General features: G+C 34.3%; 3 protein-coding genes across 3 annotated transcripts; 2 read left to right on the top strand and 1 right to left on the bottom strand.

Moving 5' to 3' along the window:
- Window positions 1–828: 828 nt before the first annotated feature.
- On the bottom strand, window positions 829–26,054 carry LOC141344620 (uncharacterized). The gene is made up of 12 exons (XM_073849492.1): window positions 25,906–26,054; window positions 22,119–24,133; window positions 16,108–16,165; window positions 15,863–16,010; window positions 15,559–15,742; window positions 6,401–6,514; window positions 6,205–6,334; window positions 5,887–5,970; window positions 5,362–5,392; window positions 5,146–5,199; window positions 2,764–2,891; window positions 829–1,807 (listed from the first exon to the last, which is right to left on the bottom strand). Exons 1-12 carry the CDS (start codon window positions 26,012–26,014, stop codon window positions 1,200–1,202), a joined length of 3,663 nt encoding a protein of 1,220 aa, XP_073705593.1. The 5' UTR covers window positions 26,015–26,054; the 3' UTR covers window positions 829–1,199.
- On the top strand, window positions 3,771–7,999 carry LOC141343528 (uncharacterized). Its single transcript, XM_073848093.1, has 2 exons — window positions 3,771–4,047; window positions 5,667–7,999. The coding sequence occupies exons 1-2, from the start codon at window positions 3,807–3,809 to the stop codon at window positions 7,076–7,078; spliced, it is 1,653 nt and encodes a 550-aa protein (XP_073704194.1). The 5' UTR covers window positions 3,771–3,806; the 3' UTR covers window positions 7,079–7,999.
- LOC141343547 (uncharacterized) lies at window positions 10,799–17,905 on the top strand. The gene is made up of 2 exons (XM_073848113.1): window positions 10,799–11,171; window positions 15,410–17,905. Exons 1-2 carry the CDS (start codon window positions 11,087–11,089, stop codon window positions 16,339–16,341), a joined length of 1,017 nt encoding a protein of 338 aa, XP_073704214.1. The 5' UTR covers window positions 10,799–11,086; the 3' UTR covers window positions 16,342–17,905.
- Window positions 26,055–26,401: the final 347 nt, after the last annotated feature.

Here is a 26,401-nt window from a genome sequence, read left to right on the forward strand (position 1 = left end):
TGTCCTGTGTGCATCACAGACTTTCTGAAAAACGTTGGCGGTATAAAAAAAAAAACATCACATTTTAGAATTTGTTTTCTGTTTTGGGCAGTGTTGAGGGTAACAAGTAATTTACTTATTAACATAAGTTACATAATAATATTACTTTTTTCCCAAGTAACTAGTAAAGTAATGTATCACTTTTTAATTGACAAGAAAATATCTGATTTACTTTCCCCCCATTTATTGATTAAACGCTCTCCTGTCCCCATGTTGAGAGAAATCATAAAATGTTACTTTAGTTCTAGAATAAAACATAATCTCACTCACTAAAAAAACAAACCCAGTGTTCTTCAAAATGAATAAAAACACTGTAATTCAACGCAAACCTGCAATAATTAAATGTTAAATAATACAAATATCCTTCATGTATTTAATCCCATTTTATTAACCGATGTCTTCGCTGTGGACCTTTGATGATCCAATTCATCCATACTAATAAACACAAATTACTCAAGATAATCTAACATTTGTTTTCCTTTATTATTGCTGAAGAGTTGACATTTTCTTCTGCGGTCTACTGTACAGACGTCAGTTTACTTTTCTCTAAGCCTGAGGCTTTTGCTGTAAAAAGGCTTTTACATTTGACAAAAATAGAACTTTTTATATTAAAAACATACAAGCCCTGCCCAGATTTAAAAACTAACGCAAAAGTAACGTAACGCATTACTTTCCATAAAAAGTACTTACCTTTTTTATAATCTGATTTCACCACAAATAAACTTTAGTGAAACAGAAAGGTTCTTCAGATGTTAAAAGTTCTTTATGAAACCATTGAGACAAAAAAGGCATCGTGAAGCACCTTTATTTTTAGAAGTTTAAGGTGTAAAAATCTGTAGTGTCTGCATGGACTATCAACACTGCAGTGCAGTCAGGCTGAATACAATATACACAAAATACTGAACACAGTATATAGATAAGACATACTGTACATATATTTACAGTGTTTACTGTTGAAATCAGACATAAAAGTTGGCACAGGCCACATAAAGCATGCATTACTACAACATGCAAAGCAATTGTCCTGTGTGTCTTTCTCAATCAATCACAGACTTTCTGAAAAAAGTTAGCGGTATAAAAAAAATGCATCACATCTTAGCAGCTATTTTCTATTTTGGCAGAAACTGCACTATATTTAGATTTGAAATGAACACGTGTGTTCAGTGGTGCATTATAATGTCTGAATGAACCGTCATGTGTCTTGTTATGTTACTCAGGTGTTTGAAAGTCCTTCCACACTGAGGGCAAATATAAGGGTTTTCTTTGGTGTGAATCCTTGCGTGCGTCTTCAGATGTTCTTTACGAGTGAAGCTCTTTGGACACTGGAGACAGACGTGAGGCCGTTCTCCAGTGTGAATCCTACTGTGTCTCTTTAGGTCGCTTTTATGTGTGAATCGGTTCCCACACTGCGGACAGGTGAACGGACTCTCTCCGGTGTGAACGCCGACGTGATCATTAAGGCATCTCCGATAGGTGAAGCTCATTCCGCACTGATGGCAGGTGAACGGCTTTTCTCCGGTGTGAATGCGTATGTGATCTTTAAGGTTTCCTTTCTGTATGAAGCTCTTTCCGCATTGTTGGCAGGTGAACGGCTTCTCTCCGGTGTGAACTCTTGTGTGGGCCTTAAGTCGACTCTTATGTGTGAAACTCTTTCCACATTGAGAGCAATTAAGACCATTTCTGGAGCTTCTGTTTTGTGAGCCATTGAAAGGCTCATGTCCGGATGTTAGGGTTAGCTCTCGACTCTCCTCTTTCACTCCCATCAGCTCTGAAATTAAAACATTAATCAAAGAGTGATTATTTCTGGTGGGAGAAATTGATAAATACTGAATTTGAACACTGCAAAAAAGGCTTTTTTTTGCCTTTTGTCTTGTTTCCAACCAAAATATCTAAAAATTCTTAAATCAAATAGGATTGTCTAAATAAGTAAAACTGATTTTCTTGTTTTCAGAAAAAAAAACAAGTCAAAATTAAGTGAGTTTTTGCTTAGAACAAGCTAAATAATCTCCCAATGGGGTGAGCAAAAAAAATCTAATTTCAAACAGAAAACAAGATTATTTTTCTTACCCCATTGGCAGATTATTTTGCTTGTTTCAAACAAAAATGCACTTGATTTTGACTTTGAAATGCAAAAATTTGTACTCATCTAGAAAATCCTTCTTGATTTAAGAATTTTCAGATATTTTGGCTGGAAACATGAAAAATCTAAGTAAGAAAAGCATTATTTGCAGTGTAAACAGCATGTGTTCTAGACATAACAACAGAGTAGTTTTTGGAGTCGGACCTGTCTATAAAAGTAAGAAAAGCATTTTTTGCAATGAAATTAAATACTGAGATTTGATTGTGTTTGTGATTTGATCTATTTCCTACACATAATGTGGATAAACTTCAACAGGTACACTCTTAAAAATAAAGCTGCTTCATGATGCACATAACGGTTCCATAAAGAACCTTTAACATCTGTTTCACAAAAGGCTCTTTCTGGAAAAAAAAGGTTCTTCAGATTATAAAAAGGTAAGAAAGAGCTGGCTCTTTAAAGAACCCTTGACTGAATGGTTCTTTGTGGAACTAAAAATGGTTCTTCTATACCTTTTATTTGTAAGAGTGTAGTTAAGCTTTGTAAAACAAAGCTTTCAAATTCAAAAAAGACAATGTGGTTTTGAGTCTCAAGCAAATAATTATGAATGAACATCAGAAAATCTATCTATAAAAATGGACACCAACCTCTTTGTTCCTCAGCATCCTTCGGTTTGGAAGCTTCTGGATCACTCTCCTCTTTAATAAACTCCATCTTTTTGTATTGTTTCATGAAGAATGTAATTCCTGCTTGCTTGTATCCGAATGGCCTCTTTAATTACTGGATTTACTTGAGGAATTCTCTTCTTTAACAAACTAGAATATTATAATATGTAATATAAGATATTGCACGTTACGTGTCGTGTTTACAATGAAGAAAATGATTACCTGAAATAAACAGAAATATTAATGTAGACATTCACGTAAAGCGTTACAGGAGTAACGTTACCATCATTCTACGTTTACTTTCATTTCTGTTGCATTTAATGGTTTTAAGCGCATTATTATGCCTTTGTAGTACATTTGTAAAATAACTATACATTCACCCGATCGATATTAAATACTAAATACTGCAATACTGATGGATTTAAAACAACAAACCTCTCAGCGGAAACACATTAGCCTGATGCAGCCTTATGACGGACAACAACACAGATATAACAAAATAAAAGTCCTGCTCACATACATCACGAACATAGTTAATAATAATAATAATAATAATAATAATAATAATAATAATAATAATTATTATTATTATTATTATTATTATAAGGAATATGTCTATTCAGTTTTAATACTCGAAAACGCATTTTTATTATACTTAATTAAACATAGTGTAACTATCTGTTTCACTTGGTAGTGTATTTTCGCATCGTTAGACAACGTATTTAAATATTAATGTCACCAAATAAATTATCATGTGTCGTATATTTTGTATATTACTTATTATATACATTAATATAAATTAAGAAAATGATAGCGTATGAACAAGACTTTTATTTTGATGTGTGCTTTGGCGTCAAAATCCTGCACCAGTGAGTGTTGAGATTCGGCGGAGAGGTTTGTAGAATTGAACCCATCAGTATTTAAGGTGTTTAAATCCATTCAGAGCGGTTTTTTTTTATTAAAATAAAGTGTTGAATGTGATGTTTTATTTAAATAGAGCTACATTAATGAGTGTATAATAAAATATGTGTAAAACGCTCACGAGCAGCAGAAAGACACTGTGTTTATTTTTTTTTTCAGTTCAGTATTCTCACCATCCTAAACATGGCAAAGCGTTTAAACTAGCAGAAAAAAATGAAAGCGGAACAACTGAGATCTGCGTGACACATGATACTCTAAACATGGAGTTTGTTAAAGAAGAGAATGAAGAAATAATAATTCCAGATCTGTGCAGAGTGAAAGATGAAGATGCTGAGGAGAAACTAGGTTGGTTTACATTTTCATTATTATACATTTTTCCTCTGTGTGTAAAATGCTTATAATCATAAACTGATATTAGATGAGACATATGAGCAGTCTAATTAAAGTTGCTTGATGAGCTAAATTTTGTGAGGATGATGCATTACCAATTTATTAATTAATTGAGGATGGGGCACGATTGAGATGCTTGATCTTCTCTGTAGCTCTTTAAAATAGTTTATTCTTTGAATAATTCAAAAATTAGTCTAATATGGTTTGTGGTTTGCATTTTAGTCTGGATTTGGTGACCTCTGGGGGAGTCATGCAAGTTTTAAAGTTAAATGCATCAATCTGGTGTACTTTAAAGGTATAGTTCACCCAAAAATTAATTAATTCATCTTTGGAACACAAATTATAAAAAAAAATTTGATAGGAGGGTCAGAAAGCTCTCAAAAATATCTTAATTTGTGATCTGAAGATGAACGAAGGTCTTACGGGTTTGTGGGTGAATAATAGTGATAGAAATATTCATTTTGTGAAATATCCTTTTAATGTGCAACAGATTGATGCATTTAACTTTACTCAGTCCAGTTAGAAGAGCTTTTTGTTTGCTTCTGGATGCGGTAGTGGATGCAATAGCTCCTTGGACCTACAGTGCCTATTATATAAAACTATAATTTTATGTGAACTCATACAAGCTTAACAATACTTGCTTGTTGTGTGAGAATAAACCTAATTATTTTTGTGGAAACTCAAATGTAAATAGCACAATAACTTTGTTCATGCAGAAACTCAAATATGATTATGCATTGCACAAGAACAAATTCTGATGCTTGCAAAAGTTTAAATACGCAAGAACAAACCTTGATGGTTCTTGCTGAAACAAATACGCTTGTGCATTGCACAAGAACAAACATCAATGGTTCTTGCTGAAACTCAGACATGATTGTGCAATGCATGAGAACAAAACTTAAATATATTTGTGCATCGCACAAGAACAAACCTTGATGATTTTTGCAGAAACTCAAATTAGTTTGTGCAATGCACGAGAACAAAACTTAAAAATGTTTGTGCAATGCACAAGAACAAAACTCAGATATGATAGTGCAATGCACAAGGACAAACCTTATTGGTTCTTGCAGCAGCTCATTGGTTCCTGTAGAACAGTGTTTCTCAACCCTGATTGCACGAGAACAAAGCTTAACTATGTTTGTGCAATGCACAAGAACAAACATCAATGGTTCTTGCTGAAACTCAGATATGATTGTGCATCGCACGAGAATAAACCTGTTTGGTTCTTGCAGAAACTTAAACTAGTTTGTGCAATGCACAAGAACAAACCTTATTGGTTCTTGCAGCAGCTCATCGGTTCCTGTAGAAGCTAAAACATGCTTGTGTGATGTGAAAACAAACGTCAGTAGTTAGTGCAGAAATAACATTAAAAATGCAAAAGTGTTTCTTTGGTCGAGAATCAACTATCCTCTAAATGATCATTACGTAACTACAGCAGCTATCTAGATATGATGCCAATGAATTACAGAATTAGCTTTGACTTATTTAACAACTCTTGCTTTGTGTCATTAAAGTGATCCCCAGTCTTTTTGTGTCTCGAATAGTTTTTTGACCATTTAATATGTTCATTTTAGACCGGATTCCACCGAAAGAGGAAAGTCAAGAACTCAGTGAAGTGAAGGAGAAACATCATGATTTCAGCAGTGGAGAAAGATCCACAGAGATAGAAAAGAATTCCTCAGAAAAAAGAACTAAAAGAGCCAGATTCACTTGCAATCAATGTGGAAAGACATTTTCGCGTGAAGGACACCTTCGTGGCCACATGAGAATTCATACAGGCGAGAACCCGTTCACCTGCCAACAGTGCGGCAAAAGTTTTAACCAAAAAGGAAACCTTAAAAGCCACGTGCGAATTCACAATGGCGAGAGTCCTTTCACCTGTCAACAATGTGGAAAAAGTTTCACTCAAAAAGGAAACCTTAAAAGCCACATGAGAACTCACACCGGCGAGAGCCCTTTCACCTGCAAAACTTGTGGAAAGAGCTTCTCACTGAAAGGAAACCTTAATCACCACATGAGAATCCATTCTGGAGAGAAGCCTTTTGCATGCCCTCAATGTGGAAAACGTTTCACGCAGAAACAATCTCTTAATTGCCACGTGAGAATTCACACCAGAGAGAACTGTTTTATATGCCACCAGTGCGGGATGAGTTTCACAGACATGGTGCACCTGAATAGACACCTCATAACTCACACTGGAGAAAAGCCCTTTAAATGTCAGGAGTGTGGAAGGAGGTTCAGACTGAATAAAAACCTCAAGAATCACATGAAAATGCACACCGGAGAAAAGCCGTACACATGCACTCACTGCGGAAAGAGTTACGCGCAGAAAGGAAACCTTGACGTTCACGTACGACTTCACACCGGAGAGCGGCCTTTCGTTTGCCCTCAGTGTGGGAAGTGTTTCACACATAAAGGAAATCTGAAGAGTCACATAAGACTTCACACTGGAGAGACGCCTTACACGTGTCTTCAGTGCGGGAAGGGTTTCACTTATCAGAGAGACCTGAAAAGTCATTTACAGATTCATGCTGGAGACGCACTGCAGTGTTTGGAGTGTGGCAAGATGTTTACGGACAGGATCAACTTCTTGAATCATCTGCGCATTCACCCCAGAGAAAGGCTGTTTAACTGCGATCGCTGTTGTAAGAAGTTTCTTTTTCAGTCTCACTTAGAGATACACATGAAAAGCCACACTGACGAGAGGACTTATTTGTGTACTTTGTGCGGAAAGAGTTTTAAATTTCTCGGGAATCTGAAATCACATCAGAAAATGCATGCTGGTCTGAGTACATGTGGCAGAGCGAGCTTGAAACAGCAGCAACATATCCATACTGGAGAAAATACCGAAAAGCTCTCAAAGCCTTTCACTTCCTCAGAAGCAGTGCATCCTGGAGAGAAGCTGTACAACTGCGCTTCATGTGGGATTAATTTCAGCACATCAATTTATCTATTGGCTCATGAGAAAAGGCACTGTCTGAAATAGTTTGAAGATGCAGCAAAAGGTGGAATTGGAGCAAAAGACACACAAATAGTTTAATCCAAGTTCTACGCTGTAAAAAGTTTTCACCAGATTCAACTGAAAAACTGAAGTTCAGCAGCCGCCTTAAAATTTTAAGTTAAATCAACTTAAAACTACAAGTCATTTCAACTCACCACAATAAAATGAGTTAAAATGACTTGTACTTTTAAGTTGATTTAACTTAAAATGTTGAGGCAGCTTCTGAACTTAAAAACTTAAGTTGAAACTGGTGACAGCTTTTTACAGTGTATAGTGGACTTCTATGGTGCCCCCGAGATTGAACTTCCAAAATACAGCTTCAAAGGGCTCTAAATGATCCCAGCCGAGGAAGAAGAGTCTTATCTAGTGAAATGATCAGTTATTTTCTAAAAACATTTACAATTGATATACTTTTTAATCTTTAAACAGAGTACACACAGCGCTAGACAAGATGAGCATTTGAGGTTAAAAAGTATACAAATTTATTTTTTTTATTTATTATTATTTTTTTTTTTGAAAATCACCAATCATTTTGGTAGATAATAACTTTATTTCCTCGGCTGTGATCGTTTAGAGCCATTTGAAGCTGCATTTTAGAAGTCCAAACCCTTAAAGACAGACATATTGTGAGATCTGAGATTGTTAATCAGTCACATATGCTTTTGTTGAATACATTGTTTATATGATATTTTTAGCTCTGGCCACTCCTATAAAGCATAGAAAAAAACGTAATCAAGTCTCCCTATGCTCTCGAAAAACTTACATATTTAAATGCATATTTTTGTCTTGAGAGATACAACCAACAGCTTTAACAGTTTTATATTTCTCAGTTGATTTTAATGTAATTGTAATTTGCAATGCTTCATGGGATTGTAGTTCTTTTCCTCACTAAAGCTGTTAGGTTCACAGTCTTGTACATTTGTCTTTTTGTGATTTTCTGCCTTGTTGGCAGAAGCTATTTACACTAACTCCACCCACCAATGTGTGATTGTTATAGTCAACACTACAAAAGATGACTGTTAATTGTCAGTTTTAGTGGTGCGAGTTTCAATTTTTTCGCATCTGAAACACTTCTAACACATTAAGAAGTGTCTTTCTGCATTGCAAAAAGGATTTTATTCATGCACAGAATACATTTTTAATGTGGGACCGAGTTTCAGTAACATTGCATGAACTGGGTTTGAATCCCCCTTCTGGCAAACTTTTTTCAAATGTCACATTATATCGGAAAGGCATTTATTTTCAATAAAAATTAAGGACATAATTGTGAAATCACAGAAAAGTTGAAAATAAGGTATCGGTTAGGGTTAGGGTAGGTGTAGGGAGAGCGTATATTGTCCCAATAAGGCAGTACCATTCATTACATTGAATTAAAACTATAATTTACACTCTGCAAACTGTTTTAATTTACCGTGGTGCTTTAACATATACTTAAAAAATACTTAAGCCAGTCTGTCTGCTCTGGTAAGTAAAATACTAACTCTTCAAAGACCATGTGCCTTTTAGCAGGTCAGGTATGGTCTCCAAAACATGAAAAGAATGTTTCCTCTTTAATGCCTTTTGGAGATCAGTTCATAATCTACATAACTATTCACAGTAAAATAAAATTTTACCAGGGGTGTACAAATTGTGCATGCTGCTGTATATTGCTTTTAAAAGTTCACACTGTAGCACATAAATTATTTTGTCTTAAAGGTTATATTTTTCAGGATATTTAAAACAAAAGTCATTTTTTCTGGGGAAAGCTGTGTAATCATTTTAGGTTTTATATTATATTATAATGCAGTATTTTTATCTGACAGTAAAATGTATCATTTCTTTATATATATTTTATACATAGTGTAATATAATTATTATTATTTTATATATAGTGCAGTCTGGCTTTGCAGTGTATTTCCACATCGTTGGACGACATTTCTCTTCACATATTCATTTTTATTTATTTTTTTATTACTAAAGAAGAATAATTGAACATTACAAAATTTTTTAAATATAAATACAGATAGGCCTACACAAAATATAATCTTAAACTGCATAACTGTAACGAGAGGGGGGAAAACAGATAAACGAAATAAACTAATACCATATAGAAAAAAAATAAGTAAATCAGTCATTCTTGAGACATGGGACAAAACATGTCCACCAATTATAACTGATATTAGTTTTAAAAATAAAACATATTTTCAATTGTAAATGCTATGGGGATTAATAATAGAATGTATTTAACACAATTATCCCCTTCAATATCATTTGCTCATTATTATGTGAAATCTATGACACTTATTGTCTTCTCACTACATCTAAAACTGTGTGTCCACAGAGAAAGGTTTATTCATTCATATGCTATAAAATGGATTAAAAAAAATTTTAATGATGAAAAAGACCTTGTTTTATCAAAGGCAACACTTAACAATATCTCGTATTAAAGCAAGGTTGTTTTTCAGTCAGACATGTGTGTTTAATAAGGTTTCGAAGGTGTGTCCTAACTTTTTGTCAACACCGTCAGACATTACTTAAAATGTAATAAAATCAGGGAATATCAGGGGCTATCACTCTAAAAGGACCCCCTTGCCACAGTCCTCTTCTGCAGAGTACATCAATGTCACACAGGCTCTGCTAAGTTTTATAGTTTTAGAATATTTTAATTCTAATTTTAATATTTCGTGTGTCAAAACTATGATATGTCAACACCAAACATCCAATTTCTGAGAAAATTATTTGAAATCTTTAAACCATTTTATTCTCCTGAAGCAGGTTCCATTAGCCTCTAGCATCAACAGAAAAAAAACTAAATGTCTACATGAACTCCATTTGTTTTGTGAAAGAAATGGCAAATTTGTCAACACCGTCAGATGTCACCACCGTAAGATTTTGTGTTCCAATAATATATCAAAATACTTAAATGTGACTCTTGAATAGAAGCTTTATAAACAATAACATACTCACTGTTTGTTGTGGTTGTTTTAATACAATAATTAATTGATTCAAGGTTTTTGATAGTTAAAATGTCTACAAATTCAGGTTTTGGTCAACTCCGTCAGTTCTGTCACCTCCGTCAGATGAATATTTTGATGATATTTCATTATGATATTTTATATTTGTTGTGGAATTGTTGGTCACATGTGAAAGTGTAATCTGTCTACTAACATGAGAATGTGTTTTGAAATGTTAAAAACATCTAGAAAGCAGTTAAAGATAAAGTTGAAATTATATTACACATTCCAAGTTAAAAAAACACATTTTTTTTAAAAAAGAGAAAAGTTGGGAGGTTGTATCAAAGCATAGCTCAGTAGCTTAGTACATATAAGATACATAAATGTAGTTTTTTTTGTCTGAGTACAAAGTTTTATTTTTTTAAATTTTGCACCCTGTTTTGTCCCACCTCTCAAGAATGACTGAAATACAATTAAATTAAACCTAGAAACAGCTAAACAATAGTTCCTTTTCCCTTAAGACATATACATATGTTATAGCGCAGAGCATACCCAGAAAAAAATCCTTCATGAAATGTAAGAACATATTATTCGTTTTGTTATTCATTTGCATTAGAGACTGTTTCAAAACTTCCTTTTTTTTCAAAATATATTCACATATTCATTTCACCAATGACGTATATTTCATTGATCATTACCAAAGTGTAATATGGAAACAGTTTATGAACGAGACTTTTATTTTGTTGTGCGTCGTGACGTCATGACGCTGCACCTTTGCGTGCTGTGATTCAGCCGAGAGGTTTGTGAAATTCAACACATCAATGTCTATATTTCACACAGAATATTGCAAATTAAGGAAGAGTGGTGAATATAACGTTTTATGTAAATTGAGCTACATTAATGAGTGTATAAACGCATCTATACGAGTTTTGAAAAGACTTATTTTGTGTTTATTTTTTCAGTTCATTATTCTCAATCTTAAACATGGCAAAGTGTCCAAACAATTGGGAAAACTACAGGTGGAACATCTGAAAACTGCGTGACGCCTGATACTCTAAACATGGAGTTTATTAAAGAAGAGAATGAAGAAATAATAATTCCAGATCTGTGCAGAGTGAAAGATGAAGATGCTGAGGAGAAAATAGGTTGGTTTACATTCTCATTACAGTTTTTCCTCTGCTCTGAAGAAATTAATATATTTTTTAAATGTTTAGTCATTTAAACTGATATTAGATGAAGGATTGAGTGATATGAGTGACCTAATCTAATGTGTTACCAATTGAAACATTGAATCAGGATGGGACATATCTAAGAGAGGGCATGGAAATGCTTAATTAATGCATTACAGTTCAACTAATTTTTTTTTTTTTTTCAGATATAGTCAACTAAACCTACAACAATTTGGATGACTAAAATATGATAAACTAAATGTGGAAACACTTAAAATGAAAACGACATGAAATTGCCACTTTAACCAGTAGATGGCTGCAGAGAATCATCAATTGGCTTTTTTGCAATAATTATTTTCACGCTTTGCTTTTGGATGATAAAATGACAACAAATATTAGCAATTGCGTTTTTTAAATTTTTTTTATTAAACATAGAATACAAAATCTCGTAGAGGAAGCAATTGTATTGTACTGCAGGAAAAGGCATTAAGTCTCACGACAGTTAGATGGCGGAAAAAAATTATATATACTTTTTTATTAAATTTACAAATAAATGCCATTTCAGTCAGAAAACTATGAGAAATCAAAATCTGCTGCCAATTTAACACTTAAATCTAGCTTCATAAATAAAGATGTAATTATGCCAACAAGTAAACTATTAATTAATTATTTTAAAATGAGAAGAAACAAGCTAATTACAGGCAAGAAGACAAATAAACACAACAGAAGACATAGACGAAATATTGTTCAGAAAAGTATTCAGGTAGAAATGGATATTGAATAATCCATAATGTAGCAACGGACTAGACAAAAACCTGGTAAGCCTGTGTCAACATAAACCAGTTTTATTGTACTGCAGGAAAAGGCATTAAGTCTCACAACATTTAGACGATGGAAAAAAATGTATATATACTTTTTTTTTTATACAAATAATGCCATTCCACTAAATGTAAATTCAGAAAACTATAAGAAATCAAAATTTGCTGTCAAAATCAACACTAGCCTCATAAATAAAAACTTAATTATGCCAACAAGTAAACTATTAATTAATGAATAATTTTTTTAAAATAAGTTAATTACGGGCAATAAGACAAATAAATACAACAGGACAGGACTGGACAAAACACCTGACATGTCTGTCAAAATAAACCTGTGCATTAATACGATAGAAGTGTTGTAATAAGATATCCACTGCATTAATTCAATTGACCACATGCATAATGATATGCAGCTCTTAAACTTCTGCTGAAGCTGATTTTATATGTGCTATATATAGATGGACACTCTTGAGACTCCTCTACTGCCTTGTTCTTATCAGAAACTGAGAAAAATTATAATTTCAACATTGTCAATAATGATATCAGCATGAACATTCAGTTTCATATTATTTAACAACATATCATTTAAATCCCTGGATTTTCTTGATCATCAGTAACTTGCCTTCATAGTCATCAACACATTTTTTAAATCTTGTAATATTTTAAAGCCTTTATTATTTTTCATCTCTACAGCTGTGCAATAAAATTTACTTCAAAGATTTACTTTTCATTCATAAAGACCACATGGAAAAAAAAAAAAGACTTTTCACGGAAAACGAAATGACCCATATAACCAGAAGATGGCAGCAGAGGATCAATCACTGGCTGCTATTTCAACTCTCTAGTTTTTTCAAGACGTCTTGCTTTTCGATTTATTATAAAATTACTAGTATAATAAATTGTAGTACTCTTACACTAAAGTATATAGTATAGCAAGTGCAGAAAGTCATTAAGCTCAGACGCAAATTATTTAAATAGTTATATATAGTTCACTACAAATTAAATAAGTTAAATATTAATGGTATAAGAATTAAATAATGCACTCAATATGAATTTGAAATATTTGATATAATTTAATAACTACATCTTTTAAGCTTTATCTTGAAGTGTAAAAGCTATTAAATAGTCTATATTTAACCAACACAAACTTGTTCCTGCTGTAGTTTAGTTACTCTGAATTTAGTCTGAATCATGTGATGCACAGCTCTTTTTTGTCATCAGTTTGTCAGATGTTTCGTCCGGTTATTACTGTCAATCATAGCAATGACTGGCATATATTTAGCCGATTTACTCACGTATTTTTTTTTAACTCTTTTGTTTAGACAAACAAAACTTTTCTTGGATTGTGAATGGATTATGTAGAGAAAACGAGTATAGTACACTCCTATTACAGCACAGAACAGCTGACCGGAAATGACTGAGCTGGCTTGACTAAACAAGGAAGTAATCTGTGCATATGGTCTATTAAATTAAAATTTATTTGTATAGCACTTTTCACGATTCAAATCGTTGCAAAGCAGCTTTACAGAAAATTAAAGCATTTAAAGTAAAAAAAAAAAGGGGTCTGGTGTATCTAGACAGTAGAGATCGACCGATATGCGTTTTTCTGTAACCGATGCCGATGACCATCGATGACCGATATGTGCTGGCGATTTTTAGGGCTGATATCTTGAAGTTCTCCACCTTATTTGCATGCTAAAATGTCACACTACTAATAAGTGGATGCACAACATTTCTAAACTTAACATCATGAACACTGAACACTGACTTGAACCATCTCTTGGATCTTAATTTTGTGCACTGCACAGTATTAAAATTAAATATTCAACCAAAGTTAACCAAACAAATCAAACTGACCAAGTATTAAATATATAAAACAGATAATATAAAAAAAACTGTCAATCATTTACATAAAAGTTTTAGAGCAGAGATTAATGTTTTAAATATAACATTTTGAAAACAGAGATATTAAATGATTTATATAACTAAAAGGATCTGCCAGCAGGTGGCGCCAAGACACTGATTTAATTACTGAATCATATCATATGTGACCCTGGACCACAAAACCAGTCTTAAGTCGCTGGGGTATATTTGTAGCAATAGCCAAAAATACATAGTATGGGTCAAAATTATAGATTTTTCTTTTATGCCAAAAATCATTAGGAAATTAAGTAAAGATCATGTTCCATGAAGATTTTTTGTAAAATTTCTACTATAAATATATCAAAACATAATTTTTGATTAGTAATATGCATTGTTAAGAACTTAATTTGGACAACTTTAAAGGTGTTTTTTCTGCACCCTCAGATTCCAGATTTTTAAATGGATGTATCTCGGCCAAATATTGTCGTAACAAACCATACATCAATAGAAAGCTTATTTATTGAGCTTTCATATGATGTATGCATCTCAGTTTTGTAAAATTTAACCTTATGACTGGTTTTGTGGTCCTGGGTCACATTTATTCGCGGATGTGCCTGACTTTAAAATAGGTGCTACTAAACAGATATCAGCTGATGTCGATATATTAAAAATTGGCAAATATCGGCCCGATATATCGGCAGATCGATATATCGGTTGACTTCTACTAGAGAGGAAAGAGTGCGTTTACAACAGGTGTTTGTTCAGCCCACTCACCTGTGTGTAGCACACTCAGAATTACCATTAGAAATACAGAATAAGCCTAGAAATACAGCCGTTAATTGTTTAATATCTGTTGGTTTGTGGCTTTAGAATGGGCATCAGCTCTTTTATTTTAGTTTTTTATCTTAAATAGTTCACTACAAATTAAATAAGTTAAATATTAATGGTATAAGAATTAAGTAATGCACTCAATATGAATTTGAAATATTTGATATAATTTAATAACTACATGTTTTAAGCTTTATCTTGAACTGTAAAAGCTATTAAATAGTCTATTTCACTTTTCATTCATAAAGACCACATGGAAAAAAAAACTTTTCATGGAAAATGAAATGCCCCATATAACCAGAAGATGGCAGCAGAGGATCAATCATTGGCTGCCATTTCAACTCCCTAGTTTTTTCAAGACGTCTTGCTTTTCGATTGATTATAAAATTACTAGTGTAATAAATTGTAGTACTTTTACCGCACTGAAGTATATAGTATAGCAAGTGCAGAAAGTCATTAAAAAAAATAAAAATAAGCCCAGACATAAACAGCCTAAAAGGGTGAATTATTCAAATACTTATATATAGTTCACTACAAATTTAATAAGTTAAATATTAATGGTAAAAGAATTACCGAATAAGCCTAGAAATACAGCTGTTAATTGTTTCATATCTGTTGGTTTGTGGCTTTAGAATGGGCATCAGCTCTTTTATTTTAGTTTTTTATCTTAAATTGATTTTTGACAATTTAATATGGTTATTTTAGACCTGATGCTGAAGAAAGAAGAACGCCAAGAACTGAATGAAGTGGAGGAGAAAACAAGTGGAGAAAAATCTCTTAATTGCGCAGGGGCTGAAATAAATTTCTCAGTAAGAACAACTCCGAAAACAAGATCTAAAAGTTCTTTCACTTGCCCCGAATGTGGAAAGAGTTTCTCGCGTGAAAGGCTCTTTCGTAGCCACATGAGAATTCATACTGGCGAGTTTCCATTCACCTGCCAACAGTGTGGAAAAAGCTTCTCGAGTGAAGGACACCTTCGTATCCACACGAGAACTCACACCGGAGAGCGGCCTTTCATTTGCCCTCAGTGCGGAAAGTCTTTTTCACACAGAGGAAATCTGAAGTGTCACATAAGGGTTCACACCGGAGAGATGCCTTACATCTGTCATCAGTGCGGAAAGAGTTTCGCTCAGCAAAGACAGCTGAAAAGTCACTTGCAACTTTCTTGTGGAGATATACTGCAGTGTTCGGAGTGTGAAAAGAGGTTTGCAGACAAGATCTGCTTCTTTAACCATCTGCGCATTCACCCTGGAGAAAGGCTGTTTGACTGTGATCGCTGTAGCAAAAAGTTTATTTCGCAGTCTCACTTAGAGATGCACATGAAAAGCCACACTGATGAAAGGACTTATTTGTGTACTTTGTGTGGAGATGGCTTTAAATGGCTGGAGAATTTGAAATCACACCAGAAGATGCATGCTGGGGCTGGAGTGAACTACTTGAAACAACCACAGCAAATCCATACTGGAGAAAAAACAGACAAGGATTCAAATAATTCAGAGACTTCCACTTCCTCAGAAACATCAAAAACACAAGGAGTGCCTGCTGGAGAGGAGCTATACAGCTGCTCTTCATGTGGGATGAATTTCAGCACATTAATTTTTCTATTGGCTCATAAAAAAAGGCACTGCCTGAAATAAAGCCATAAAGGGCAAAGCTCATCTTTTGGCACATGATGCGAAATTAAGATGCACCGAAATGTGCATCTTAAGTGTTGATTTAAAAAATGCATGAAGCTAGAATTAAACTCTTTGTTTAAAACATTAGCTGTGTTTCCATTACAGATTTGCGCAAAACTTAGGCGCTATTTTATAAATGTCGATTAAAAAGTATTGCAAAATGACAGCGCTATCCATTAACCGATGTTATGCGACTGAAACATTTTTTTTTCCTCTCGCGATAAAGTTATGGCAACAGATTTTTGTGGGATTTTGGCTATATTTAATTGAATGTGACCTGTAAATGCTAAAAAAAAAAAAAACATCTCCATTGCCATTTTGCAAAAGGTTCCTTTTTCGAATTGCCTGAAAAACCACATCATGTGAGCATAAAGACTTTTTTTTGCGATTTATGGGAGTTTTTGCGCAATTGACATGTTTCCATTAGGTGTAATGCGCCTATTGCATGTTCAGATATTCATATAACGAAGTATTTTGGGGGCCGTGAAATTGTGAAAATGATCAAAATTGTTAGTGGTGGCTGGCAACTTAATAAGCTCATCTTTTGGTACATGATGTGAAATTAAGATGCACATAAATGTGGAATTTTGCGGAATTACTGAATGAAATATCGACCCAGGAAGAAGCTTTGCTTTTTTCAATGAAACTTGGCCCAAATTTTAGTGTTGATTTAAAAAATGCATGAAGCTAGAATAAAACTCTTTGTTTAAAGCATTAGCTGAGTTTCCATTGCAGATTTGGGGAAAACTTTGGTGCTATTTTATAAATGTTGATTAAAAAGTATTGCGAAATGACATGTTATGTGACTGAAACTTTTTTTTCCTCGCGATAAGTCATTGCTTCATCAAATGTGACCTGTAAATGCGAAAAAAAAAAAAAAAGTTTCTATTGCCATTTTGGAAAAATTTTCCTTTTTCGAATTGCCCGAAAAACCACCTCATGTGAGCGTAAACACGTTTTTGCGATATATGGAAGTTTTTGCGCAATTGATGCGTTTCCATTAGGCGTATTTTCAGTTTGCCATTTCAATTTGTGCAATTTAAAGGGTAATGCACCTGTAACATGTTCAGATATTCATATAACTAAGTATTTTGGGGGCCATGCAACTGTGAAAATTATCAAAATTGTTGGTGGTGGCTGGCAACTTAGAAAGAAAGAAAGAAAGAAAAAGGGCATCTTTTGGTACATGATGTGAAATTAAGATGAACATAAATGTGGAATTTTGTGGAATTACTGAATGAAATATTGACCCAGGAAGAGGTGTAGGACTGTGAAGCTTTGATTTTTAATTAAACTTACCCAAGTGTTGATTTAAAAAAAAAAAAAAAAAAATGCATGAAGCTACACTGTAAAAAATTTGCTGTAGTTCTGCAGCTGGTTGCCAGTAACTTACTGTAGATTTTTAATTTATGTTATTTACTGGCAACAGTTTGTTCAAAGTTAAATTAACATTAAACATTAACAAGTCTTTGTCTTTACAGAATAAAACTATAAAATAACAACCTAATGCAAAGCATTCTGGGAACCAGAAACCTTCATCAACCTTTTTCTGTTTTTTTCCTTCAGATTTTGGTTCCCAGAATGCTTTGCATGAAGCTGTTATTTTAGTTTTATTCTGTAAAGATAAAGACTTGTTAATGTTTAATGTTCAATTAACTTTGAACAAACTGTTGCCAGTAAATAGCATAAATTTAAATCTACAGTAAATTACTGGCAACCAGCTGCCAGTAATACTGTAATTTCTACAGATTTTGTTTACAGTGTAGAATAAAACTCTTTGTTTAAAAGCAGAGGCTCTTTCTTTTTGACACATTAGCTGTGTTTCCACTACAAATTTTTGCAAAACTGGTGCTATTTTATATATGTCGATTAAAAAGTATTGTAAAATGATGGCGTTTCCATTAACTGACATTATGCAACTTTTTTTCCTCTCATGGCAATGGATATTTGTGGGATTTTGGCTATATTTAATCGAATGTGACTTGTAAATGCAAAAAAAAAAAAAAAAAAACATTTGCATTGCCATTTTGCAAAATATTCCTTTTTCGAATTGCCTGAAAAACCACCTCATGTGAGCGTAAACATTTTTTTTTTTGCGATATGGGAGTTTTGAGACATGATCAATTTGTGCAATTTAAAGGGTAATGGAAACATGTTGCATGTTCAGATATGCATATAACCAAGTATTTTTTGGGGCCATGAAATTGTGAAAATGATCAAAATTGTTAATTTAGCATAGAAAGCTTAAAAGAGGTCAAAACATAATTCAATAAACATATATGGCTTTACCAATACCACAATATTTGAAAGAATGTTCACATTAGATTGTGGATTAACAGTAATATGATAATATTTAGGCAAGGGTTATTGGGTTGCGCAACTCATACACTTTAGTAACAGATATTCATAAGAAAGTACAACTTTGTTTAAAAGCAGAACCTCTTTCTATTGACACATTGCATGTTCAGATATTCATATAACTAAGTATTTTAGGGGCCATGAAATTGTGAAAATGATCAAAATTGGTGGTGGTGGCTGGCAAAGAAAGAAAGAAAGAAAAAGGGCAGGGAAAGAGTGATTTTGAAGAAATTGATCTTTTGCATTACATTAGTGTGTATCGGTAAGTTTTTATTCTGAATGTGGACTTAACCCTTTAATGCTTTAATCCTCTGACTCAAACTATTCAGCATCACCAACAGCTCACATTTGCTCTCATGCTAATAAGTTTTGAACTGTAAAGTTTAGCACATTTTCCCTCTGATTCTTCGGCTTATGTCGAGTTGAACGCATACCAAATTTTTAATTGCTCCAGGTCAAGATTTTTCACAATTCTTAATTATTTTCAAACTTGTCCTAGACAGATAAAACCAAAATGTCTGCTCAATTACATGACACCAGAATTTGGGGGCCTGAAACGCAAACTTATGGATTAGTGCCAGGTAAAAAATATACCCTTATCATCTCTGTGTAAACTACAAAAACCCAAATTTGTGAAAATGATGCCATGCACATCCGTATTACAAGTTTGCATACAGTGTTTCTTTACAAAGTGATGTCGCCAACTAAACTCTTAAAAATAAAGGTGCTTCATGATGCCTTAGAAGAACCTTTTTTGTCTAGATGGTTCCATAAAGAACCTTTAACATCTGAAGAACTTTTCTGTTTCACAAAAGGTTCTTTGTGGCAAAAGGAAGTTCCTCAGATTACAAAAAAGTAAGAAAGAGATGGTTCTTTAAGAACCAAAAATGGTTCTTCTATGGCATCGCTGTGAAGAACCTTTTAAAGCACCTTTATTTTTAAGAGTGTACTGGCATTTTCATGGATCTATGTGAATGGGGATTGTTTTGGTGTCTGTTTTTAGTACATTCTTTGGAAATGGAAACAGAAAACCAAACTAAACTTTACAAATACATATTACTATAAGTGCAATTTAAAAATGTTGCAGGAACCAAATTCTTGCACATATATTTTGCTCTTAATTGTCAAGTTTCATTAAAGAAATTGAATGCCAAGGAAAATGTGTAAGTCAAGTCAGTTTTATTTACAGAGCGTTTCATATACAATGGTAGTGTACACTGCTTCAAAGCTTTACAGAAAACACAGAAGAAATATCTACCGTAGGTCACCATTGAGCAGTTCCATGTAGAGCTTCATAAAAATGGTCAATATATTTGTTATTATACCCACAGTGAACAAGACAGAAGCAAAATTGCCTGGATTCTCCCAACTCTGTGTAGTTCAAAGGGGTTTCTTTCCACACTGAGGGCATGTTTAAAGATGCAGCATGAAATATACAGATAACGGGTGTTGAAATACTGTTAGGTAAACTGGAAACACACATCTCAAAGTAACTGGCCGTAGCATTGTTTTTTAGAGAAACAAATATGTGAATTGGCATGTTTGTTAAATATCTGCAAAGATATTATGCTATTGTTATGTTCTAGTACAGTAAAAAAAAAAAAAAAAAATAGATTCTGAGATTTTCAGAATGCATCGCGATTCTTCTGAAATCAATTCTGAGCTTAGCAAAAAAGCCTAAATATAAAAAATTTCTTAAATCAAGAAGGGTTTTCTAGGCAAGTAAAAATTATTTTCTTGTTTTCAGAAAAAAGTCAAAGTTAAGTGAGTTAAGCTAAATAATGTGCCAATGGGGTAAGCAAAAAATAAACTTATTTCAAAGAGAAAACAAGATTTTTCTTACCCCATTGGCAGATTGTTTTGCTTGTTTCAAACAAAAGACACTTAATTTTGAGTAGTTTTTTCTGAAAATAAGACAATTTTTATTAGTCTAGATAATCCTTCTTGGTTTAAGAGTTTATAGATATTATGGCTGGAAACAAGACAACAAAAAGCATGTTTTGCAGTGCAGAATCAACTTGAGAAAGAACTGCCATGCATTTGGAAATCTCAAAAAGATCATTTTAGGTTCAAGCGTGTGTAAGGATTTGGAAACAAGTAGAGTATGGCTGTTTCTAAAGCATGCAGCACCATCTGTTAATCAAAACTAAGCTCAGAATCAACTCGAGAAAGAATTGCAATGCATTCGGAAAATCTCAGAATCAATGCAGAATTATTTCTCCATTTGCGATTTTCCCAGCCCTAAAAAACGCATACAGCACCTTTAAGCACTCTCTTCAAAGTGAGTTTCAACATGACTCTGAAGGATTGCTTGACGACTAAAACACTTTTCACGCAAAGGACTCGAGTACAGCTTCTCCCCAGAGTGAACTTTTATCTGTCTGTCAACGTCTTCATTATTTGTAAATTTCTTGTCAATTTGACGGCACGTGAAAAGCTCCTCATCAGCGCGAGTTCTCACATGATCATTTAGGTGTCCTTTTTGATCAAAACGCTTTCCGCATTGATCGCACGTGTAAAGATTGTCTTCAGAGTGAGTTTTCATGTGACACTTTAACTTTTTGTCACATGTGAAACTCTTTCCACAATGAAGGCAAGTTGAAGGGTGTGAACTCTTCGGTGAATCAGCAGTCAAAGCATTTTTTGCAGTGCAGAATCGACTCCAACAGAATCTGTTGCAACGACTTATCTGCTGTTCAAAACTAAGATCAGAATGGACTCGAAAGAATCACAATGCATTTGGAAAATCTCAGAATTAATGCTGGATAATTTCTCGATACACGATTTTCCCGTGAAAAAAAATAAATACATAGAGCACCTTTAAGCACTCTCTTCAAAGTGAGTTTCTACATGACTCTGCAGGATTGCTTGACGACTAAAACCCTATCAAAAAATTCTTAAATCAAGAAGGATTTTCTAGACAAGTAAAAATTATTTTCTTGTTTACAGGGAGAAAAACCAAGTCAAAATTAAGTGCTTCAGCGTAGAACAAGCTAAAAAATCCACCAAAGGGGTAAGCAAACATATTCATTTCAATCAGAAAACAAGATAATTTTTCTTACCCCATTGGCAAATTATTTTGCTTGTTTCAAGCAAAAATGCACTTAATTTTGAGTAGTTTTTCCGGAAAACAAGACAATTTTTATTAGTTCAGATGATCCTTCTTGATTTAAGAATTTGTAGATAGTATAGCTGGAAACAAGACAAAAACAATCTAAGAAAACATTTTTTCCAGTGCAGAATGGACTCGAGAAAGAATTGCGATGCATTCGGAAAATCTCAGAATTAACGCTGAATAATTTCTCGATTCAGGATTTTCCCAGCCCTAAAAAAAAATACATAGAGCACCTTTAAGCACTCTCTTCAAAGTGAGTTTCTACATGACTCTGCAGGATCGCTTGACGACTAAAACCCTTTTCACACATAGGACACGAGTACGGCTTCTCCCCAGAGTGAACTTTAATCTGTCTGTCAGCGTCTACATCATTTGTAAACTTCTTATCAATTTGACGGCACGTGAAAAGCTCCTCATCGGCGTGAGTTCTCATGTGCCACGAAAGGCTTCCTTTATGGCTGAAACGCTTCCCACAATGTTGGCACGAGTAAGGCTTCTCTACCTTGCTCATTTTATTTTGACTCTCAACGTTGTTTGTAAATTTCTTCTCAATCGGATGGCTTGGGAAAAGCTCCTCCTCAGTGTGAGTCCTCAAGTGATACGTAAGACTTCCTTTATGGGTGAAACGCTTTCCGCACCGTTGGCACACGTGAGGCTTTTCTCCGGTGTGAATTCTCAGGTGGTCATTAAGGTGTCCTCTATGGATGAAGTTCTTCCCGCAGTGATGGCACGTGAACGGCCGGTCGACGATGTGAATCCTCACGTGATGGTTAAGGTGCGCTGTCTGAATGAGACTCTGTGCGCTTTGACTGGATGCAAGGCTGATGGCAGTGTGAACTCTCAGGTGAGCATTCAGGGTTCCTTTCTTCCTGAAACTCTGTCCACATTGCAGACACGTGAACGGTCGTTCTCCGGTGTGGATTCTCAGGTGAATATTAAAGGCTCCTCTCTGACTGAAGCTCTTTCCACACGTTTGGCATGTGAACGGCTTCTCTCCGCTGTGAGTTCTCAAGTGATCGTTTAAGTGTGCTTTTTGGTTGAAACGCTTTCCGCATTGATCGCACGTGTAAGGGTTGTCTTTAGAGTGAGTTTTCATGTGACACTTCAACTTTTTGTCACATGTGAAGCTCTTTCCACATTGAAGGCAAGCTGAAGGCTTCTCTTCGGTGTGAACTCTTCTGTGAATCTGCAGCTTTCGTTTATACGCGAAACTCTTCCCGCAGTCATTGCAAGAAAATAGTCCTTCGGTGTGAATTCTCATATGCCACTTCAGGCTTCCTTTATGCGTGAAGCTCTTTCCGCACTGATGGCACGCAAACGGCCTCTCTCCGGTGTGAATCCGCACATGAACATTAAAGTATCCTTTATGACTGAAACTCTTTCCACACACATGACATTTATATGGCTTCTCTCCAGTGTGAACTTTCAAGTGGTCATTAAGGTGTCCTTTATGAAGGAAACGCTTTCCGCATTGCTGGCACGTGAAAGGATTATCTTCAGGGTTCTTCCTCAATTGACGATTAAGACTTTCTTCACGGTGAGTTCTCATGTGCCACGAGAGACTTGCTTGATGTGTGAAACACTTTCCACAACGGAAGCATTCGAAAGGTTTCTCTCCGGTGTGAATCCTCAAGTGATCGTTAAGATGTCCTCGATGAATAAACCTCTTTCCGCAGTGAGGGCAGATGAAGGGCTTGTCTCCGGTGTGACTCCGCATGTGAATATTAAGGTGCCCTTTATGACCGAAACTCTTTTCGCATTGATGGCACGGGAAAGTTTTCTCTCCAGAATGAGTTTTTACGTGACTCAGAAGAGTTAGTTCACTGGTGAAACTCATTCCGCACTCATAGCACGAGAAAATCTTCTCTCCAGAGTGGATTTTCATATGGCACTTGAGGTTTTCTTTATTTGTGAAACTCTTCCCACACTGGAGGCAAGTTAAAGCTCTCTCTTCAGAGTGAATTCTTCTGTGGACACCAAGCTGCCCTCTATTTGAGAAACTCATTCCGCATTGATGGCATGAGTAAAGTTTCTCCCTAGTGTGAATTCTTGCGTGGAGAGTAAGATGCCCCTTGTGTTTGAAGCTATTTCCACATTGACGGCATGTGAAAGGCCTCTTTCTGGTAAGATTTCTAATGTGGCGTCCTGTTTGAGAAAGATTTTCAGACTGACAGTCAGTTAAGGATTTAGCTTCAGCTATAACATTTTCAGGAGTCTGGAAACGGAGGTTGTCCTCAACTTCATTCAGTTCTTGACTTTCCTCTTTCATTTGCATTAGACCTGCAGTTAACAATAAATTGAGAAAAATCAGAAAGGGGAAAACAAAAAAAATGTCCGAAAGTCAAATGCAAATTAAAAATAGATAGCAAAAGATAAAGTAACGCTTGTGTTTTTTATGAGATGAATTTTTTTTAATGTGCTAAAAATGTATTCTGTCATTATCAACCAGTGTTGGGGGTAACGCATTACAATTAATGCAAGTTACATAATAATATTACTTTTTCCAAGTAATGCATTCGTTTTTAATTGACGAGAAAATATCTGAGTTACCTTTTCAAATAAGTAACACCAGTTACTTTTCCCCCATTTATTGTCTCCATGTTGAGAGAAATTGAGAGTAAGATGTTACTTTAGTTCTAGAATAAATGTGAACATGCATTAATTCATCTCACTCACTAAAAAACAGATAGTGTTCTTCAAAATGAATACAAACACTGAAATTCAACACAAACCTGCAATAATTAAATGTGTTTAAAAATCCTTTATGTATTTAATCCCATTTTATTAACCGATGTCTTTGCTGCCGACCTTCAATGATCCAATCCATCCATACTAATAAGCAAAAATGACTCAAGATTATCTAACATTTGTTTTCCCTTTTTTTTTATTTTTTATACACACTATAATATGCCGTTATACTCCATAGAACTCTATGTAAAAACTAAGCTTTTTTTGCAAAGGCCTATCTAAAGGGTTAATGGGGCCAACTGATAATCAACAGTAAAATTTAGTAATTTGACCTCTTCCCAACAGGGAAAACCACAAACAATCAAGAATTCATCATTATATGGTGTCATGGCTTTGCAATCAAAAAATGTCATTATAATGGAAGTCAATGGGAAAAAAACAGCCACAAACAACAAATGAGGGAGAAAAAATGAAAATCTGATGCTGTGCCAAAACTAACAATGCATGAAAGCCAATCTTCTTACTAATCTTTCACATGTCCAAGACTGTTAAAAAGGTTTAAAAAAAATCCAGTCCACAATTACCTTTTATATTGAAAATAAGTCATTTTGTGTGTGTTTTTTCCAAAATCAGTGACATCATTTAGGAACTTGGCAATTAAAGAGTCAAAATCCTGAATTTTTTCAAAAGATTTGGTAGTTTTGATCAGGACTGAGGTTGATTAAGATTTATGCAAAAAAAATATTTATCTTGATAATTTTTTACAGCAGTTTAATTTAGTGGATGTTTTCATCCACGAACATAACGAGAGGGTAGTTAATGTAAACAATGCACAAGGGTTAAACTTATTTTCAGTTTTCATTTAGCAAATTTATCTTGTTTTAAAATGCATTGTTTCTGTTTTTAGATTGCATTCTTACAATTTTAAAATGTGATTTGATGTCATTTTAACTTTTTTTTTGCACATAATATATAGCATAGCGTACATGATTACATTCACCCTCATGTCATTCCAAACCTGTATAAGTTTCTTTCTTATGTTCAACACAAAAGAAGATCTTTTGAAGTGCTGGTAGAGAAAAAAATTCAATGGAAGTCAATTGTTTGATTACCAGCATTCTTCAAAATACCTTCTTTTATGTTCAACATAAGAAATAAACTCATTCATGATTTCTTGGCCATATTGCCCAGCCCTAATTAAAAAAAAAACATATATACTGTATTCCAAATAACCTGCAAACACAAAGATGTTACCTTTCAAGTTACTTTTGGTGCATTAAGCTATCTAGTTTGATCTATTTCTTGCCTTAGACACATTAGAAGTAGTAATAACCCACTTTAATTGTATTGTTTTACAAACCAACCTATTTGTTCCTCAATTTCTTCATCTTTCACTCTCCAGGCTTCTGGATCAGTCGAGTCTTCAGGCTCTTTTTTAATAAACTCCATGACCATGTCCTCATCCACATCCATGACATGAAGATTTCACTTCTACTTCTGTCAAAAAACGTATGTGAGACGCCTGGAATAGTTAATAGAAAGAAATAGAGAGCAAAAGTTAATTTCTCTGTTTCTCACGCGTGGACGCGCTTTACAAATAAATAAATAACACTCGCACATTTTGGCGCCATTTACTTGAGAACAACTATCAACACACAAAGCATTACATTATCACGCTGAAAACATTAATTTCACTTTACCAACCAACGCAAATTAGTAACGTGTGGAATACATTTGTTGAAAAATAAAATGAATAATAATGAACGTTTTACACACCTTACACGCTGAATGGCTCCAAACAAAAACCTCGCTTCTGTCGAAGAGCAGAGGGAGGAGCCCCGGCGCCGGCGTCATGACGTC

The sequence above is a fragment of the Garra rufa genome, chromosome 10 (assembly GCF_049309525.1).
Source record: "Garra rufa chromosome 10, GarRuf1.0, whole genome shotgun sequence".
NCBI classification, from domain to species: domain Eukaryota; kingdom Metazoa; phylum Chordata; class Actinopteri; order Cypriniformes; family Cyprinidae; genus Garra; species Garra rufa.

Coding starts and splice junctions, on each gene's coding strand:
- LOC141344620 (XM_073849492.1), bottom strand. CDS start 26,014: ATGGATGTGGATGAGGACATGGTCATGGAGTTTATTAAAAAAGAGCCT. Junction 5,971..6,204: donor ATATAAAACAGTTCTCTCTG/GTGTGAATTCTC, acceptor CATTGTTGACAG/GTGAAAGGACTCTCGCCATT. Junction 5,200..5,361: donor CTGCTGCAAGAACCAATAAG/GTTTGTTCTTGT, acceptor TCGTGCAATCAG/GGTTGAGAAACACTGTTCTA.
- LOC141343528 (XM_073848093.1), top strand. CDS start 3,807: ATGTGTAAAACGCTCACGAGCAGCAGAAAGACACTGTGTTTATTTTTT. Junction 4,048..5,666: donor AGATGCTGAGGAGAAACTAG/GTTGGTTTACAT, acceptor TGTTCATTTTAG/ACCGGATTCCACCGAAAGAG.
- LOC141343547 (XM_073848113.1), top strand. CDS start 11,087: ATGGAGTTTATTAAAGAAGAGAATGAAGAAATAATAATTCCAGATCTG. Junction 11,172..15,409: donor AGATGCTGAGGAGAAAATAG/GTTGGTTTACAT, acceptor TGGTTATTTTAG/ACCTGATGCTGAAGAAAGAA.